This window comes from Meles meles, chromosome 3 (genome assembly GCF_922984935.1).
Source record: "Meles meles chromosome 3, mMelMel3.1 paternal haplotype, whole genome shotgun sequence".
NCBI classification, from domain to species: domain Eukaryota; kingdom Metazoa; phylum Chordata; class Mammalia; order Carnivora; family Mustelidae; genus Meles; species Meles meles.
The window spans coordinates 74,891,973-74,911,059 of NC_060068.1; the positions used below are offsets into that span (position 1 = coordinate 74,891,973).

At 38.0% G+C, this 19,087-nt stretch overlaps 1 protein-coding gene across 3 annotated transcripts in view; it reads right to left on the reverse strand.

Annotated features, from left to right (window-relative positions):
• Nucleotides 1-9,764: 9,764 nt before the first annotated feature.
• Nucleotides 9,765-19,087, reverse strand: part of VCAN (versican) — a 110,777-nt gene continuing 101,454 nt past the window's right edge. For all 3 annotated transcript variants that reach the window (XM_046000015.1, XM_046000016.1, XM_046000012.1), the window contains 2 exons: nucleotides 11,861-12,043; nucleotides 9,765-11,715 (listed from right to left, as the gene is read on the reverse strand). In XM_046000015.1, the coding sequence (XP_045855971.1) occupies nucleotides 11,588-11,715; nucleotides 11,861-12,043 (311 nt within the window). In that variant the 3' untranslated portion in view covers nucleotides 9,765-11,587. The remainder of the gene's footprint in view (nucleotides 11,716-11,860; nucleotides 12,044-19,087) is intronic.

Below are 19,087 nucleotides of genomic sequence, written 5' to 3' on the forward strand. Positions count from 1 at the left end.
GTCATAACCTTGTAATAAAGTCTGAAATGAATCAAAGAAAGTCAATAGAATCATTCCTGGGTTATAGTTCCAGCTCAAAAAATATTTGTTGAATGAATGAAAAAACTGGGGTACAAATGAATCAATTTTTGCTTTTATGTTGGTAGCCTAAACCTAAAGAGATTTCTAAGGGTTATGAAAACTTGGAGCACATTACTTCCCTAATTATTTTCATTATCTTTTCTTTGAAAGTAAAAAGTTGGATATTTTATTTGACCTCTATTTTTACTTCAAAAATTCGCATATTCACATACTTACATAAACATTCTCAGGACACATGGTAAAAGTGTATCAGGACTTCACTATTGTGCATGCTATGATGTGGGCTATACGTGCAAATTTCCTCCAATACTTTATTGATCTCTGGGATCCAGTTAAATGGCTATATGGAGATTTGCCCACATCTTTCTGGAAGGCAAATTCTGGTTCGGTTCTAATGACAAATATTTCCTTGAGTTAAACAGGCAAGAGTGAAAGTCACAACGTACTGACCTCCAGCGAGAAAGGACACTGATATTTATTCTGACAACGTAGGCTTATAGAGACATGAATTGCACCTGTATTTCATTCATTTCTGTGATAGTCTACAAATCCCAATAGTCCACATATCCTCATCTGCTAAACTATTCAGCCACTTACCTTAGGTGGCTGACAACCGTGGATGGCATATTCCTGGAGCAGAATGGGGAGAGACAGAGAGACAAACACCTTCACATTTTTCTTCTTTTGTCCTCAGCTTCTGAAGCTACTGGTCAGTAGAACTGCTCAGTGAATAAAACATAAGTTCTTGATGGCACCTGTGGCGAAGAGGTAAAAAGTTTCTGTCTTAGTTTCGGTGTGGTATGATTAACATCATCCCACTGAAATAAAAACCAAATGTATTAATGAGCTCCAGAGTCCAACTTCCTGGGTATACATCCTATCTTATGCACTAAGTGACTTGGGGCTGTCACTGCAACCTCCCTGCTCCTGTTCCTCTGTCAGTAAATAGGAATGACAGTAACATCAATGTGAATCTTAAGGAAGGTGGTTTAGTCATCCATTGAACAGATGTTTATCGAGTGCCCACTGCATGCCAGGCACTATGCAGGTGTTTGGAACAGAGTGATGATCAAGACAGAAAAGAAAGCACCTGTGCTCATGGAGCTCACGTTCTGGTGAGAAGAAACAGTTGGAAATACACTTAGGAGAGTGACTGGTTCCCAATAAATAGTCCTTCTGCACTTAGTTACTGAGCGCTCTTTGGAGCCATGAGGGTTAAAAATAGTGATCTCAAGCAAATACGCTCTTGAACATTTGCTTTCCTAGTTGTGCTTTTCTGTATTTTCCAACACGTTTACAATGAGCACTGGTTACTTAGGTAGTAAATTAACAACAACAACAAAAAGAGCAATGACATAATTTAACAGATACCTCATGGTGTCTACTGGAGAGAGTTATGGTTCTGGTAATGATTCCATGAACATCCACTGCCCAGGCTCTTTTCAGCCCTGCGAGCTTTTCTGTTATTTCAGCATCTCTCATCCTTTGGTCTAGTCTCTATCCTGAACCTCCTCCTTTGTGGATGGACAAGAGTGTTATTTTTGTGTTTTCAATACTTCATTTAATTAAAAAAAATCACTCCAAATTTTTTTTATCCTTATACAACGTGAAAATCCCAGGCAGCTATTTGCTCTATCGCTAGTGAGCTTCAACTATTTCTTGTTTTTCAGAGGAACTGTCTTGTATCCTTAGCATGAATGCTTTGTAGTATTTACTTTCCTTAACTATGGAGGCTAAATGTTATAATTAATATTTTTTTCTTTCAGCCTTTCATTAGAGCTTCACCAAACCATAACACCTTCTTTTTAATGACACGTTTTGGCTCTACCTAAATTAGTACAACCTCTAACAATCCCAGCAAATGATCTTCCTTTTCTAAATCCATTTCCAAAACCATGATATTGTTTTTACTCTCGTTATGCAGAAATTACTTGGCTGTTTATTTTCCTGGGTTACCTTTCTGCTTTGCTCATGACGTTCCTTTTTAAATTCCCAAAGTACTCTTTTGTTCTACACATCCTTATACAAAATAAAAGTATCTGTTAATTTCCACAACTCTCAGGAGAAAAGTCTCAAAGTTAAAAGTCAAAAGTATTGCCACGTAGTGCATTGAAGATATTACTTATAAGAAAGCCTATGTCATACAGATGTTTTTAAATGTAGGTTTAAAAAAATTGCACCTCCTTTTAGCGCTAAAACAATATTCCTAAGACCACATGGTACTTGAAAAAAATACAGAAAAATTTTAGCAGTCTCCTTTCCCCCAACGTTCATGGCACACTGGTAGGTTTCATAAATCCACCTTGCATGTCACTCTGACCCCAGCAAGTCTGATACCACACACATGATGGCAAAGCACATCACACCATCCCTAAGTGGCGAACTAGGACTGGAGCTGATTTTTCCCTCTTCCTCCCCAGTGAGGGAGTGGCCCAACTTTTACTTCTGAGAAGGTCCGTTAGGCCTTAACAAAATTATGCTGAGGACTTGAGGGAACATAGAGATTTCTGACCCAGTCAGGCAACACTTAAAACTGTATTTTATTGGACTACTTCCAGAGTTCATAGGCTGTTCCACTGAACTCCACTAGAGTTTCTCTTCCTTTCAGCACATCTGTCACCTCTGTTGAAGAGGGAAGCCCTTCTTCCAATAATTTTCCACTCCTTGGAATCAAGACCCCAGAGAAAATGAACAGAATATTTCTTGGGGTTCCTGGGTGGCTCAGTTAGTTAAGTGGCTGCCTTCAGCTCAGATCATGATCCCGACGTCCTGGGATGGAGCCCCAGATTGGGCTCCATCAGTGGGAAATCTGCTTCTCCTTCTCGCTCCGCCTGCCACACCCCATGCCAGTGCTCACTCCTCTCTCTTTGACAAGTAAAGGAATAAAATCTTAAAAAAAGAAAAAAAAAGAATATTTCTTAAAGTAAAAATTTACTCTAAAAATATAACATTTTGTAGAAGAAGAAAGTAACATCAACTTATTAATGGAGACCAGCTCAGTGTTTCTTTTTTTACCAATTCATTCCAAAGTAGGTGCTTATCCTTCAACATGTAGAACTCAAAGACTTACCGAAATGGGTGCTCCAACAACAAAGGGGAAAAAGTCTTCTCTGAAGGACAAAGGCATGTCTCTATCCAGAGAACCAAGATGGGCTGGCAGCTTTAAAATAACCTCCCTTCCCTATTCTTCACACTTTCCCCATATATGGCCATAACGCTTTCAAAAATATTGTGGTTTAGCCTCAGAGAAAGTTGTTACTCGCTTGTGTAACTTGACTCCTACTCTTTTCTTCACTCCTAATTGTAAGAGAAGCATCGAAAACCAAACCTGCTTATGATTTCAAGCTAAGGAGTGTCATACTTTATTTTGGAAATTTAAGGCAGAGAATACAACCTCGGGACCAATCAGTTGCCGTGTGGCTATGTTTATGCACAGCTGGGGCACAACTGAGCACACTGGCAGTCGCGACAATTGCGTGGGTAGTGTTCAGTAGCTGTGAGGAAGGAACAAAAGATAACCGCATAGAAGCACACAATAGGAAGAAGCCAGGAGGAACTGACACATGGTCTTCCAGACTGTAATGCAGCATATCCATCCTATGATTGATATGAACTGGGTTACTGCCATAATTTCTCTACAGAAATGCATCTAAAACACTCTGCCAGTCAGGAATCCGGTAGGAAACAGATGGCATAATCAAATTGGATAAGTTAAAGATAGATTAATAAAGGAGCTATTTACAATGGTGGGCAGCTTAAGGAAACCACAGTTGGTAGTGCAGTCCTAGTGGGCCAATGGTGGTGAGGTCTTACTGCCTCAGTCCTGAAGGGTCAAGAAGAGAGAACAGTTGGCAACCAGGAGGCAGAGAAGGCTATCTGGAGATGGGCGCCTTGTAGAAGCTAATGACATTATTGCAGGGATAGGGCAGCCTATGAAAATCCCACAGTGTCGGGAAGAAGCCAAGAAGAAACACACACTGATGTCAGCCTTCTCTCCCTGTGATCACCCACCATTGGTTCCCATGGCTGAACCTGATAGGAACAGTCTCACAGAGTCAGGGCACAAAGCAGGAGGAGAAGGGTATAGAGCGTATCTGGAGGGGCAAACTATGTCTCTCTAAGTCAGATAGCTTTTCTGGTCTTCCATTTCTGCCTTGTACACAACTGGTACAAAGGGAGTCTGACTTTTGATCAGAGAATGAACAGGAAGTCATGCTGATCTAATAGAAAGAAAAAAATAAATTTAATGATTGATTTGCTTACAATTTTTAAAAAATTGATTCCTCCATTCTTCTTAGGCACATAACACCTAGAGCAGGGTTTTTGGTTCTGTTTTTCCTAAAACATTTTGGTATGCATATGAAATTAGATTTTATTTTGTAGGTTATAGGTTCTGAAGAATTTTGAGCTGGAGAATGCCAGGCTCTATTTGCGTATTTTAAAGAATGACTATAGTATTTAAAAGCTGATTTTGAAAGTGATGCATCTAGAGATAGTAATACTCTCTGAGATATTGAGGACAGTTGGGAGAAAGAGAAGGCGAGGGATATGAGAAATTTGCAGCGGTAACATTAATAGGATTCCATCCCTAATTGAATATGAGCATTAAATTATGAGTGCAGAGTGACTCTTAGACTCCTACTTTAAAAAACAACAAACGTGTAGATGGTTATTGGGAGAGGTGGACACTGATTCAATTTGGGACATATGCAGCTAACGTGCTTACAAAATCCAACCAACTGGATACATACCCATCACACACAAGAAAGAGATATGGAAGTTATCATAATGTAGGAAGTCGTTAAGGCAATGACGATGGTAGAATCAGGTACAGATGGAAGGGAGCACAAAGAGGTGGCCAAGAATGGAGGCTTTGGCCAACAACATTTTGAGAAATCAGGCCTCTTCCGGTTTTAGTGCCATTGCAAATCTTTCCCATGACTGTAAGCCCCATCAGAGACAGAGACTTGACCTGTTTTGTTTCTCCTCAAGATCTAGCACAGTGCCTGGTATATGGTTAAGCCCTCGCTACATATTAATGAACAACTGGTCGGTTCAGTTTGGCTAATGGGCACAGGAGAGGGTGATCTGATTTGGAACTGGAGTTATTCCGAGATTAATTCACTCCCAAGGATTCTCCCACTTCTGCCTTTTTTGGGGTTCCCCACTGAATCTGAAGTTCTTTTCCTCAACTCGGTTGCTGGGAAGTTACAATATATCTCCTTTGCTTCTATTTTTCAATTTTTAACTTTGTCATCAGAATGATTCATTGAATAGCGTAGTTTTTAATTCCTGCATTTCAGACTTTGTTTCAGGCTTATCCTTTAAGAAATAAATATTTTTAATCATGCTGCTTTATTCAGTTCTTTTTGTTTTTTTTTTTTTGTTTTCTGTAGAGAAAGAGTATCTCACTTTTTTCTTGTAAAACCAGAGGTCCATTCAAAGTTTGGATAGTAATCATCACCAGACTGATAGGACACATGCTCATAAATATGGAGAGATCATGTACCAAAAACCACAAGCACTTTAAAGACTGTGTATCTTAAACCAGTGGTCTCCAAACCAGGGTTGCCTACCCTGGGAGTACCTCCAAGACCCCCAAGGGTATATGGGCATAAGAGGGAAGCAATTTCCAAAACTTCCAGTCTTACTTGACCTCTTGCCTAAGACTCATCTGCCTAAGAAGGTGTCTGTGGTAGAAGCTGTTTGTTCTCTTTTTGCATCTTCTTTACCAGTTCTCATAAACTTCAGCATGGATCCAAATCATCTGGAATTCTTGTGGAAACCCGGTTGCTCTCCCATTACCAGAATTTCTCTCATTATCAAAAAGTAGGGTAGGGTAGGGTCCTGCATTTCTTTTAAGTTTCTAGGTGGTGCTAAAGGTATTTTTTCAGGAACAAACTTTGAGAGTCAAAGGCTTTAGACAATCAGCCTTTTCCCACTTTACAAAATACAACCACCACTCAAACACACTTCTAATCCATACTGAATCTTAGGATGCATTTTCATGGAACGTGAAAAACTATGAGCAAACAGGACAAACCAAAATTAATTATCCCGAGGACAGTGTACAAATCAAATCGTTTTTTAAGGCAGGTGTTTGCAAAAATATTAAGAATGACTTCATTGAGCGATCAGCTGAACGATAATTGAAAACAACTTTCAGTAGAATGCTATGGGATTTTTGGCACATAATTCAGAAAGAGGTAAAAAAGCTGAGGAGCATTGCACAATAAAACTATGATTTCCATCATTTCCTTGTATGTGAATAAGTTGTCTCAGTGCTTAAATCTGTAAAAACAAAATAGGAACAGAACTGAAGCTAAGCCATGATATATTTCTAGTTCTTAAGTAATATTTACTCAGAAATCTGAATTGGGAAAAACAGTTCCAATCATCTCCCTGAGATGTATTTTTCTTTTTTTAAAGATTTTATGTATTTATTTGAGAGAGAGCGAGAGCAGGAGAGCAGGAGCAGGGGGAGGGGTAAGGAGGGAGGTAGAGGGAGAGAGAGAAGCAGACTCCCTCCTGAGCAGGGAGCCAGAAACAGCTCGATCACAGGACCCTGAGCCAAAGGCAGACACTTAACCCATTGAGCCACACAAGCACCCCTGAGATACATTTCTAATAAAATTTTACAATTTGTATAATTATCTTTCAAGTTCTGTAATAGCGTAATATTGTTTTAATCAATTATATAATCAGTAAATTACAATGATAATTCAATATGAGAGAAGATTTTAAACTTTTACACTTTACATTCACAAGAAAAATTAATTTTCAACTTTTAAATCTAAGTTTTGATCTATATATGTTTGATATCTAAATCAGTAGAAGACTTTCAGGCATATAAATGTATAATATTTGTATAAAATTCCATGAGGAAAACTGAAATTAAAAAACAAGTCTGGTGGTTTAGTGGGTTAAGCCTCTGCCTTCAGCTCAGGTCATGATCTCAGGGTCCAGGGATCGAGCCCCTCATTGGGCTCTCTGCTCAGTGGGGAGCCTGCTCCCCACCCGCCTCTCTGCCTACTTGTGATCTCTCCGTCAAATAAATAAATAAAATCTTAAAAAAAAAAAACAAGTCTAGGGGTGCCTGGGTGGCTCAGTGGGTTAAGCCGCTGCCTTCGGCTCAGGTCATGATCTCAGGGTCCTGGGATCGAGTCCCGCATCGGGCTCTCTGCTCAGCAGGGAGCCTGCTTCCCTCTCTCTCTCTGTCTCTGCCTGCCTCTCCATCTACATGTGATCTCTCTGTGTCAAATAAATAAATAAATAAATAAATCTTAAAAAAAAAAAACAAGTCTACAAATAAGAAAAGAAAAATATAAAATGTCTGACTGTTAAAAGTCTTTTTCTTCAAGCATTTTAAAAATGGATAATAGTAGGTATGAAACCACTATGGTATTTAGATTCCACTGAATATATTTAAGAGTAATGTTACTTGTTTATTTTAGAATGGCAATATTTAAAATATGCCAAATATATCATCCTTAACAACTGTTTGGTTTTATGATGAAAAATGTTTTTGTTGACAACTTAAAATGTGATGGGCATATAAGCTTTAAAATTTTATTTTAGAAGCAACACTACCACAAATCATTTCAGACTTCCTGCTTTCAGGCAGTTAACTTTTAATCTTTGGCAGGGATCATTTGATAGGCTCAGACAGAACTCTGAATTAAATTTTAATTAAAACCCAAGCTTTGCTTATTCTGTAAACACCTCAACAAAAACCATTTCTGTTCTTGTTTGGCATTCGCTCTTTCTTGTCCAGCTGGGATCCAAACATACAGAAATGAGTAATAATGGGAAAAGATTATACAATCTTGAATGACTCACTCAAAGACCTTTATAAACTTTCTACTTAGACTTGTTTTAGAAAAGAATCATTTTCCCGAAGTTTGGTTTGTTTAGCAAATGTAAATTGCGCAAAAAAAAAAAAAAAAAAAAAAAAAAAGCCCAGATATCAGTACAAAAACATTGCTGTGGGCATTTTTCTTCAAAGACCATTTCACTGCATTTGTAGTATTAGGAAACACAAAAAGAAACGCATTAAAACACATTGACATCATCAAGTCTGTAGCCATTTGATAATAACATATTTCTTTTTCTAATATGTATGTTCTTTGTAGATTATTTTCTTGGGAGACATTCATGCTCAGGTTAAGCACAAAACCTACTCTGGACTTTTTGTAAGCTATTACATCTTTTCTGTCCATTTCCAAACTCCCTAACTTTATTGTACATGATAGATGACTTCTGGACAATTAGCTCAAGGCTAACCCAGTTCCTATTTCCTGTACTGTATTGAAAATTCACTTAAGATTAGCAAAGGTCTATTGTCTATCACATTAAAATGATATATCCCTCCCTGTACAATCTCTTACCTCCTTTTCATTTTAGCTACTCTGGAAGATTACCTCTTCTCCATAGCCCTCAGTGGTAGGGACACATTCTTCCTGATATGCAGTCTAGCCTTCAGAAAACCACCTCAGGCTGACTTTGAGTGCTACAAGCCTCCTTAAACTTCTCACTCTGTCCCAGTATTCTGGGTACTAGAACATTCCACAGATTGCATTATTTGCACCTAGGTCAATAAAAACTTATGTGATGGGCTTATAAACATCTAATAAGAGTGGATATGCACAAGTAACGAAAATTCTTGTCCACTCCCTTGGGTAATTTCTGTTTAAAGCTCTGGGTAAAAGGTATGACAGACTGGATTGCACATTATAAGGACAAGCTCAGCAAGGAAAATAATCTCTTCTGCATCTATTCATGCCCAACTTCTCACGTATTTTTGACATTCCAAGAACAAAACCTCAAAATAATTATTAACTCACCTTTGTCCTTTCTGATATCTTCTATACAACCTTAGAACATATCATGGATGTGTTCTTCCAAATTATCGGTAAACATATCAAAAAGAATGGGCTGTAAAATAATCCCCATGGGATGCATGCAGTATAAAAACTTCCTGTGGGCAGAGACCTAACTCATTCATTGCTGAATCTCCAGAGCCTAGGACAGTGCCTGATGTAGCAAGTACTCAATAAGTAGTGAAAGACTCCAACATGAAGGGATGGATGGAAATCTGGATGGATAGAAACTTGATATTTTTGACATCTTCTGATCACTTTTTAGATAGAATCTTCTATCCAGTAAATCAATCTCTTAAATGTATAACCATTGGAACATAACATTTTGTATTTATCTTGAGGATATCATGCAGGCTCTGGAGATTACCTACATTGACTACAAACTAATTATGTGACTTTGGACCAAGAACTTGAGTTTTCTACAGCTGGTCTCTCATTAATCAGACAGTAACAACACCTGTCTCATGGGTTGGTCGGGAGATGATTCACATAAAGCACTTGGCCTGGTTCACAGGAAACACTCTGTAAATCGAGGTATTACTTCTCCTACTGCATGTTTCCTTCACATTTGAGATTAATGCCTAACCGCATAGATGTAAACACTATCGGAATTACTCTTTCAGTTTTCGCAGGTATGTATATAACCACTTCTCTGTTAGCCACAAAAATCATTTCATCCAAGTCATCAGCTTGAACTTGGTGATGGAACTAGAACGTAAAAATGTCGGTGCACATTAGCATTTACAGTTGTAAATAACCAGACCAGTCACAGTATAGTAAAAGAAGGACTTTAGGTTTCTTTGGTGAAACAAAAGTAGGTATAAAAAGTTACAAAGGTTTTAGATTTTCATTCACAAAGAAAAAAAAAAAAAACAGTCATTCACATTTTACACTATACACGTTATAATATAAATACAGGAACGTATTATGTGCATTGTAATGAAGGAGAAACATTGAAACCTAAGAGGTCAACACAGTATTGTTCTGTGCTCTGGAACACTCAGAGGTGGATTATACTCGGTGCAGCATCCAAGGGAACTTGCTCAAAGACGCTGAGGATGATGGGAGCCACTGTTGCTCCTTCCAAGCCAAAGGAGGTTTCATGGAAACGAATCCGTGTTGGGTCTGCTCTTTTTGCATTTTATTTGTTGTCTACTCTTCTCAAGGCTGTTCTAACTGAAACTAGGGAAAGACTCCTAAATGCCTTCTAATGCCTTCTTTCCATTACAGGGTTTTCCTTAAACGTTAAGTGGATAATGATTCAAAGTCATCTTCAGCAGTCACTTTATTCAAATAAAGGGGAGAAAACACAGTAGGAAGAGATAGGGAGAAATGTCAACACGTATACTCCACCTAACAGGAAGAAATACCCACACTCCATGCGTAGCTCCTTGCTCAGAAGGGGCAAACACCATTTGCTGAAAGCTATACATTTTCCACTCTTTTCAGAATAAACACTGGATGCGTTCTATCCATCACATTATTTAATCAAGGACAAAATACCTAAATTATATGGTCCCAAACGGTGTGGGGGAAGCAAAAAGGCTAACACTGAAAAATAACTAGCATACTAGGTCAATTTTCAGGTTTGGGGGAAAATAACATCCAATAAATTAAATCAGTATGGCTTACTTCATTTATTTATGTATGCTTCACAGCTGCAGCATTCATACATGAACATTCAAAACTTTATAAAAGATTAAAATGGTTATATATACAAAATTTCTTTCTTTGAATGTGTGTGGTTGTTTTAACAATCCCCCACCCTCCAGAACCCTTAGGTCTATATCCACTTGAAATGTGTTGATTTGTAACCTTGCAAGTTAGTGTTATGAAAGCCATTAAAAAGGAGACCTGGTTGAGTTAATAATTAGCACTTTGACCCCTAAAAAAATGCTCCTGGTCCTAGAAAAGTCCTCCATTCAGGCCTTTCTTGTTAAGTGAAGAAAAAGGAATGCAGCAAAGAAGAGTTCCACGGTGCAGTCCCTAGTTCTGTGGGGATCCTGTCAGCCAGGCTTTGGCGTCACATGGAAGCATTCTGCCCTTATGGCTGACATGGCGCAGTGACCTACGAGACGTTGCGTTTTTGCTAGCTGTCCAGAAAAAGCCGTCCTCAGTCTTGCTGACAAAGGGCAAGTGAAACCGTTTCCAGCCTAAACAAACTACAAAAAGCAGCCGAACCAATGATTAAAGACCTCTGAGGCTCCATAATCATCATTAAATACGCCCAAACTCTGTGTGACTTTTTATTTTATATACAGGATTAAAATCAACATTAAATCATCTTATTTACATTGCCATTGGTGCTGAAATGGAGCTTTTTAAATAGGACAGTAGGCTGGTATACATTATAAAATGCTCTGCACTGGAGGCAAATAGAAAACTAAAGAAATTAGATAGGCTGGAAACGGTTACTTTCTGCCCTCATTTTCTTTCATTTTGTTAGCTTTCCTTCTGAATGCCAATACTTTCATTTAAAACGTTTTGGGAGCACAGCAACCCCAAATGACTGGACGGTGGTCCAAAAATCCAAACCAACTGATAATACTTCTCGAGGTGATAGGAAAGGCACAGGAAGTTAGGACTTTGGCTGAAATGATGAAAACACATGTTCGCCATTTTAGGGATCAGCGCCTGGACTCCTGCCACCTCCGGCTCCAACGGTGATCATGTTTTGATGAATTTACTGAATTGTCCTTTGCTGATGAGGAATTTTTAAAGTATTTCTTAGAGTAAGTCCTTTGGTATGCAGACGCTACATGGAAGGAAAGAAAGAAAGAAAGAAAACACAACAATATTACTTGCTCCATACCCTAAACTACCAATACCGTAGTCGTAAAATGAGGGTGTCTAGTGGTTGTTATAGCACGGTTGTCCATTCTTTCTAAAGGACCACTTACGGTTCATGCAGGTAATTTTAGGCATAGCCCATCTTCCATTTCCTAGGCAACGGATAGTTGGAAGGTGGCGTTGAATGAAACCATCTTTGCAGTGATATCTAATCAGGGAGTTGATTTCATAGCGAGGTTTCATCTTTCCAAAGGTCTTGGCGTTTTCTACAACTGGGGGCTGGCCGCAAGCAACTAAAGAGAAGTAAATTGGGTTATTGCCAAATAATCTAAATATTTCTATTAGTACGAATCTTTATTTTTTCCCTCTTTCCCTTTTTCTGCTACCCAACCAAGCACCCTCATCAAAGGCAATCATTTAGAATTAAAAAATTGAAAATTTTCAAGAGAAATACTAAATACTGAGGCTCTGGGCCTAGTTTAAAATCTCAGATTATATCACCTTCAGTTGTGTTTTATTAAAGAACCTTTGGGCTAAATGATCATATATGCATCTATCCATCTGGAAGGGTTTCTTTTATGAAAAAGTCCAAATTAAAAAGCACCTGTCTCATGCCAACATGTGGCTTTTCGGTATTGTCTCTATCAGCATCCTGAAGTTTGTATTTACTACCCATCTTCAATTGGAACAATAATGGATTTGTGACAATGAACTATCACAGTCACCTCCCTGAAAAAACTTATAATCTATAATAACACATAGTTTTATAATATGGATAAATATGGACAAAACACGGATTCCTAAGCAGAAAGAAAAAGTCTTTCTTTGGTTCCCTTTATGCTTATTTTCTCTGTCTTCTGCCTGGAAATAGGGGGAAAGTCAGGACACAGCATTCATGTCTCAGTTTTAAAACTCACTTATAAATTTCAACTCTTCAGAAGGGTAAAATAAAGGTAAATCTTGGAATGTATAACCATCATTCTAAATTTACAATGAAAAATTCTGAATGTCAACAAATGTATCGAAGTAGAAATAACAAAAAAGAAATAGTGTAAAAGAAGCCTTGCAATTTTGAAATTCAAAAAGCTGGGAAAATTGATTCAACTGAATTTGTATTAAACTTACAGTTTTATTCAATATTAGTGCATTTGTTTTAAATGATATCCTTCAATAATTAACTTTTATTAAGTTACTGTGTTTTGCTATATGTCTCTAATAAAAAAATATAACTTAACTTCAATATAATTTCCCTAAATAGCACTTCCTTTCCAGTTTACTTTGAGAATTCTGAAATCACAAAGCCCATGTCATATGCTCTCATGAAATAATGCAAGTCTTCTAAGGGAGAATGATTACCAGAAACCTTCGTACCAAGATGTTTGGATGTCAATGTCCTAATATCAAAAAGTTTACAAACATTAAATTTATTTACATATTCAGAAGGCTGTTTACAATCATATTCTTTTGCAATGACAAATGTGGTTTCACTTAAATATTTTGTTCCTCTGATTTACTTCTCCCTGGCAGAACAGCTTGGAACATATTGACCTCATGACAAAGTTATCTTTTTTTTTTTTTTAAGATTTTATTTATTTTATTTGACAGACAGAGATCACAAGTAGGCAGAGAGGCAGGCAGAGAGAGAGGAGGAAGCAGGCTCCCTGCAGAGCAGAGAGCCCGATGTGGGGGACCTGAGCCGAAAGCAGAGGCTTTAACCCACTGAGGCACCCAGGTACCTTTAAAGAAGGTTATCTTTAAAGAAGTTATCTTTAAAGAAACACAATCCAAGTGTATCTTTTTATTCACATAAGATACTGTCACTCAGATAGAATCTAAAAAGAGATTATGAACTCATATTATCTATAACGAAGAAATTAAAAATATTTGTGTATGTGAATATTTGATCTTCACAAATTCCTATAGGATAAACTGCAATGTCTATAAAAATATGTTATTCAATTAGTAAACTACACTATGTATATGGATCAATGGTAACTCCAATCTAGAATATCTATAGCCTATAACTTGTCGAGATACTAGCAAGCATCAGATAGAATGAAACCAAAGAGACACAAAAGGTTAAAAACTATCAATTAGATAACTAATTTATACTTGATTCTGTGCTATGCCAACAAATTAAAAGTTGTCCTTATCAATGTATAGATTTCTTCCAAAACTATATATGAAGACTTATGATGAAGCTAAAATAATTCAGTGAGTGCGGTATTGGGAAGGACAGGCAAATAGACCAGAAATAGATCCACACATATATGCTCGATACTTGACAGAAGCAACATGGCAGAAAAGTGGGGGAAAGGTAGTTTTTTAACTTGGACAACTGGGTATTATTATGGATAAAAATGTACTTGATTTCCTACCTCGAGGTATATATGGGAAATGAATTCTAGATGATTTAAACATAAAAATAAAGAAGGCAAAAACTATAAAACATTTATAAAACAACATAGAAGATCTTTCTGACTTTAGGATAGGTAAAAATTTCTTAAGACACAAAAAGATTTGAACCATAAAGGAAATTGCAACAAAATGGAGAATCTGTTCATCAATAAATACCACAGGGTAAAAGTGAAAACAATGTACAAATTGTGAGAAGATATATACAACATATATAACTGTCAAAGGATTACTAACTAGGATATAAAAAGGATGATATATGATAGGTGATAAATCATCATATAAAAGAGAAGCAATCAGTTTTTAAAAATAAGGAATACACATGAACAGAAACTTCACTAAAGAGCTATAAATGAAAGACATGTAAGTATATGAAATGATATTCAGGGAAAAGCATCCAAGAAAATGCAAAATAGATCATAAGAGATAACATTTTATACCCACTAGATTGCCAAAAATCTCAAAGTCCAATAATATCAAATGTTAGAGAAGATGTGGAGTAACAGGACCTCTCACATATTGCTGGTGGGACTGTAAATTGGTACAACTACTTTGGAAAACAATCCGGCATTTTCTAGTAAATTTGATGGCACATATATCCCATGACTCAGCAATGCCACTCCTGGAAAAATACCCTACGGAAGCTCACAAAGGGCTCCTAGGATCAAGTTCAAGAATGTGGATAGAAATAGTGTTCAGGGGCGCCTGGGTGGCTCAGTGGGTTAAAGCCTCTGCCTTCGGCTCAGGTCATGATCCCAGGGTTCTGGGATCAAGCCCGGCATCAGGCTTTCTGCTCAGCAGGGAGCCTGCTTCTCCCTCTCTTTCTGCCTGCCTCCCTGCCTACTTGTGATCTCTGTCAAATAAATAAATAAATAAAATCTTAAAAAAAAAAAAAAAAGAAATAGTGTTTATAGTAGCAAAAACACTCAAAATAACCCAGTGTCTACTGACAGGATAACTGGTAAATAGAGCATCGTATAGTTAGTTATATATAAAATACTGCAAGCAGCAAAATGAAGAAATATAGCTAGAAATACCAATATGGATAAATCTCACAAATGATGCTGAAAAAAAAGGAAGTCACAAAATACATATATAGGATGCTTCTACTTGAAATTCGAAAGTGTGCAAAACAAAACAATTTGTTGTTTACAGATGTATGTATGTGTGATAATACTAAAGAGAAAAGTGAGGGAATTAATAAGTCATTATCTATGTGGCATTGGAATGGGATTGTAAGGGACCTGCAGGGTGCTCCAAAGATGTGTGGACAGCATGCACCGTGTTCTTTAAAAATTACACACACACACACACACACACACACACACACACACACACGCACTTTGAGGGTGATGTTACCAAGAACAACTAGCATCTATTCAAGAACAAGACACCACTGAGAGATTCCTAGTACAGGGAGGTGAGGCTGAAACCCCTGCACCACAGAGACCAAGACAGACTACATTAGCAGATAACAGAGGGGTTAAACGTTGACCAGGTCTGCTCTTCCCCCAGGACCGCGCAGCACCATGTACAGAGGTCTTCCCTGAGCCGCTGGTTCCCACAGCTGCAAAAAAGAACCCTCGGAAGATAATCAGCCTGCTCCAGCACTATGGGATGCTTTGTGGGAGCCCTACTCTGCTCTTGCACCGCAGGGTTTACAGGGGGATTTTTGGGGTCCAGCCACTGGGAATCTGACTGTGACTGCGAAGGGGGAGGGGCTTGAAACGACCAACACTTATTAAACTTTGGCAGACTAAATTCATACCTGTACTGCCTAAGTAGTAGCCCCAGGCAGCAGTTTTGGTTACCTGCTGAGGCCAGGCAGAGGCACACTCTGATCATGGACTTTGGCCGGATACAGATCTGCCTCATTCAGATCTTCAGATGAGTTTTGCCAGGCTAGAGGCTGGCTTGCCCGCATCCAGGCAAGGTGCTGAGTCACAGCCCCACCTGCTATGGAGAGTGTCTTCCAACTCCTCTGACCAGGACGGCTGATGACAACTCCAAACAACCAAGTTTAAAAAAATGGACAATGGTCCTGAAGAGACATTTCTCCAAAGATCTATGAAAGGCCAAGAGGTCCGTGAAAAGAAGCTCAACAGACTGGTCATGAGGGAAAGGCAAATTAAAACCATAATGACATCACCTCACACCTATTTGAATGGCTATCATCAAAAAGACAAGAGATAACAGATACGGGACAGAGAAAAGGGAACCCTTGTGAGATTGTAAATTGGTACAAGTACTAAGAAAGTAGAGAGGAGGTTTGGGGGATCCTCAAAAAATTAAAATAGACCTGCCATATATCCAGCAATTCTGCTTCTGGGAATATACCCCAAAGTTACAAAAACACTAACACTAAAAGATATCTGCACCCTCATGTCTACTGCAGCATTATTTACACTAGTCAAGATGTGGAAACAACCTAAGTGTCCATCAATGGATGACTGGATAAAGAAGCTGTGGTAGATGTACATACATGTAAAATAGAATATTATTCAGCCATAAAGACTGAGGAAATCCTGCTATTTAGGACAACATGAATGGGCCTTGAGGGCTCAGTGACGTATGTCAGACAGAGAAAGACAAATACTGTATGATCTCCCTTTCGTGTGGAAGCTAAAGCAAATCTAAAATCTAATTCTAAATATGTGGAATCTAAAACAAACCAAAAAAAAAAAAAAAAAAAAAAAACCAGGAAGAAGAGGAAAAAAAAACCAAACAGACTCATAGAAAAGGAGATCAAACACATGGTTACCAGAGCTGGGAGTAGGAGATGGGGGAATTGGAGGAAAGTGTCGAAAGGTACAAACTCCCAGTTGTAAGATAAATAAATAGTAAGGATTTAATGTAACGTGATGACTTCAGTTAACCCTGTTGTATGATACATAGGAAAGTGGATGAGAGTAAATCCTGAGTTCTCATCACAAGTAGAAAATTTCTTCCCCTTCATTCTTCTTTCTTTTCTTTTCATTTTATCTACGTGAGAGGACAGATGCTAGCCGAACTGTGGTAACCATTTCATAATATATGTAAATCAAACTGTCACACGGTATGCCTTGAACTTATACAGTGATGTCTACCAATTACCTCTCAGTAAAACTAGGAAATATAATCCTCTTTACAAGTATTTAATTCAAGTAAAATTACTTGGTTCTGTATGTTTAAAGATGTCTAAGATCATCTGAAAGGAGAAATGAGTCTTTTATTAAAGTCTATAGACATTAATAAAATTCTCCAGAGTATTGATTAATAAAGAGTTAAGTCTCATGACTAAAATGATAGTAGGATGATAAAATACAAGAATCATTTTTGTTTTGTTTTGTTTTCTCTTTAATGAAGTGGAGTCCCTATTTTACAAATCTCTTTCCCCCTCAGAAAATGCAAACCATAGTGCTGTTTTTGTGAAACATTTGTAGCTACAGGGCAGTTCTTTCCCTCTCCCTCCCTCCCCGGAGAAAGGTGGAGAGTCTAGAGACACTCATGGTTATTACACAGCAAAGGAGGAGGGTCTGGAGGGGAGGAGACTGTTACTGGCATTCAGTGCACTGAGGGCAAAAATGCTGCAAAACCTTCTGCAATGCACAGGACCGCCCCCACAACTAAGCATTATCTGGACCAAAAGATGAACAGTGATGCTGTTGAGAAATCCTGCTTTAGGAAAAAATAACAGGGGAAATAGAAGAATGCTCTCAGATCACAAAGGGAAAAGCATGACTTCAGGGAACATCTAGATATGGAAGAAGACAAACATGACATTCAGATTAAGGCAAACAGTTCATCAAAGACTTCTTAGACTAGGAACAGGGAAAACAGCAAACACTTGCTTTGCTATTTTCATGAGTCCCATGGCAAAAGTGCAGAAGTAATGCACGTAGCCGGGGAAGCTGCTCATACAGAAGGGAAATTCAGAGTTGGTTCTGCTTCAGGTAAGAGAAGAGCAGAGAGAGTGACAAGCCAGTAGCTGAATTTCATCCGAGCTCTGTGTATCTCAGTGTTTTCTTTCTTCTGATAGAATTTCTTACTATTAGAGTTGAAGTCTTTCCTAAAATATCTACAGAGTGTATACTTTTAGTTGATTATTTTTTATCCAAAGACAAATAAATCAAATGGATTTCATTTTTTGCATTTGTAGTCTCACTCAATGAAAAAGTCTGGGTAAAGTTAGAGGCAAAATTTCATGTTCTAAGACCATTATCAATTGTAAGCAGGTTAAAAAAATGTGATGGAGGGCGCGTGGGTGGCTCAGTGGCTTAAGCCTCTGCCTTCGGCTCAGGTCATGATCTCAGGGTCCTGGGATCGAGCCCCACATCAGGCTCTCTGCTCAGTGGGGAGCCTGTTTCTCCCTCTCTCTCTGCCTGCCTCTCTGCCTACTTGTGACCTCTCTCTCTGTCAAATAAAATTTAAAAAAAAAAAAAAAGTGATGGAATTCCCGTTTTTTAAATGAAGAAGTCTGGACAGTGTGCCTTAGAAATTCAAACATATTGGTCAATAATAAAGACTTTTTAAAATCAGCATTTGTAATTTTATCTATTTAATGTCAACTGAGTAATTCTTATTACAGAACTTATATCTCAAGTGCTATTATTTTATCATATGTTGAAGGTACTCAGCCAGAGAGACAGCAATGCTGTTTTGGGCTATTGTTTACACCCAAGGAACTCCTAAGGCAATGATGAAAAAATTCAAATGCCTGCCTACAAAGACCAGGCGCTTAACCACAGTGAGGGAAGGAACAAAGAGCTGGAGACTGTAGTCCCCACAGAAGGAGGATGGTGATTTTGAGCACTCATAAATTTGCACATGGACCAAATGGTACCAGTCCTTATTTTTTTTACAAAAGTAAAAAATCCAGATTATTTTATAATATATCCCAATTTTTTGTTGTTGTTGTTTGTTTTTATTTGACAGAGAGAGAG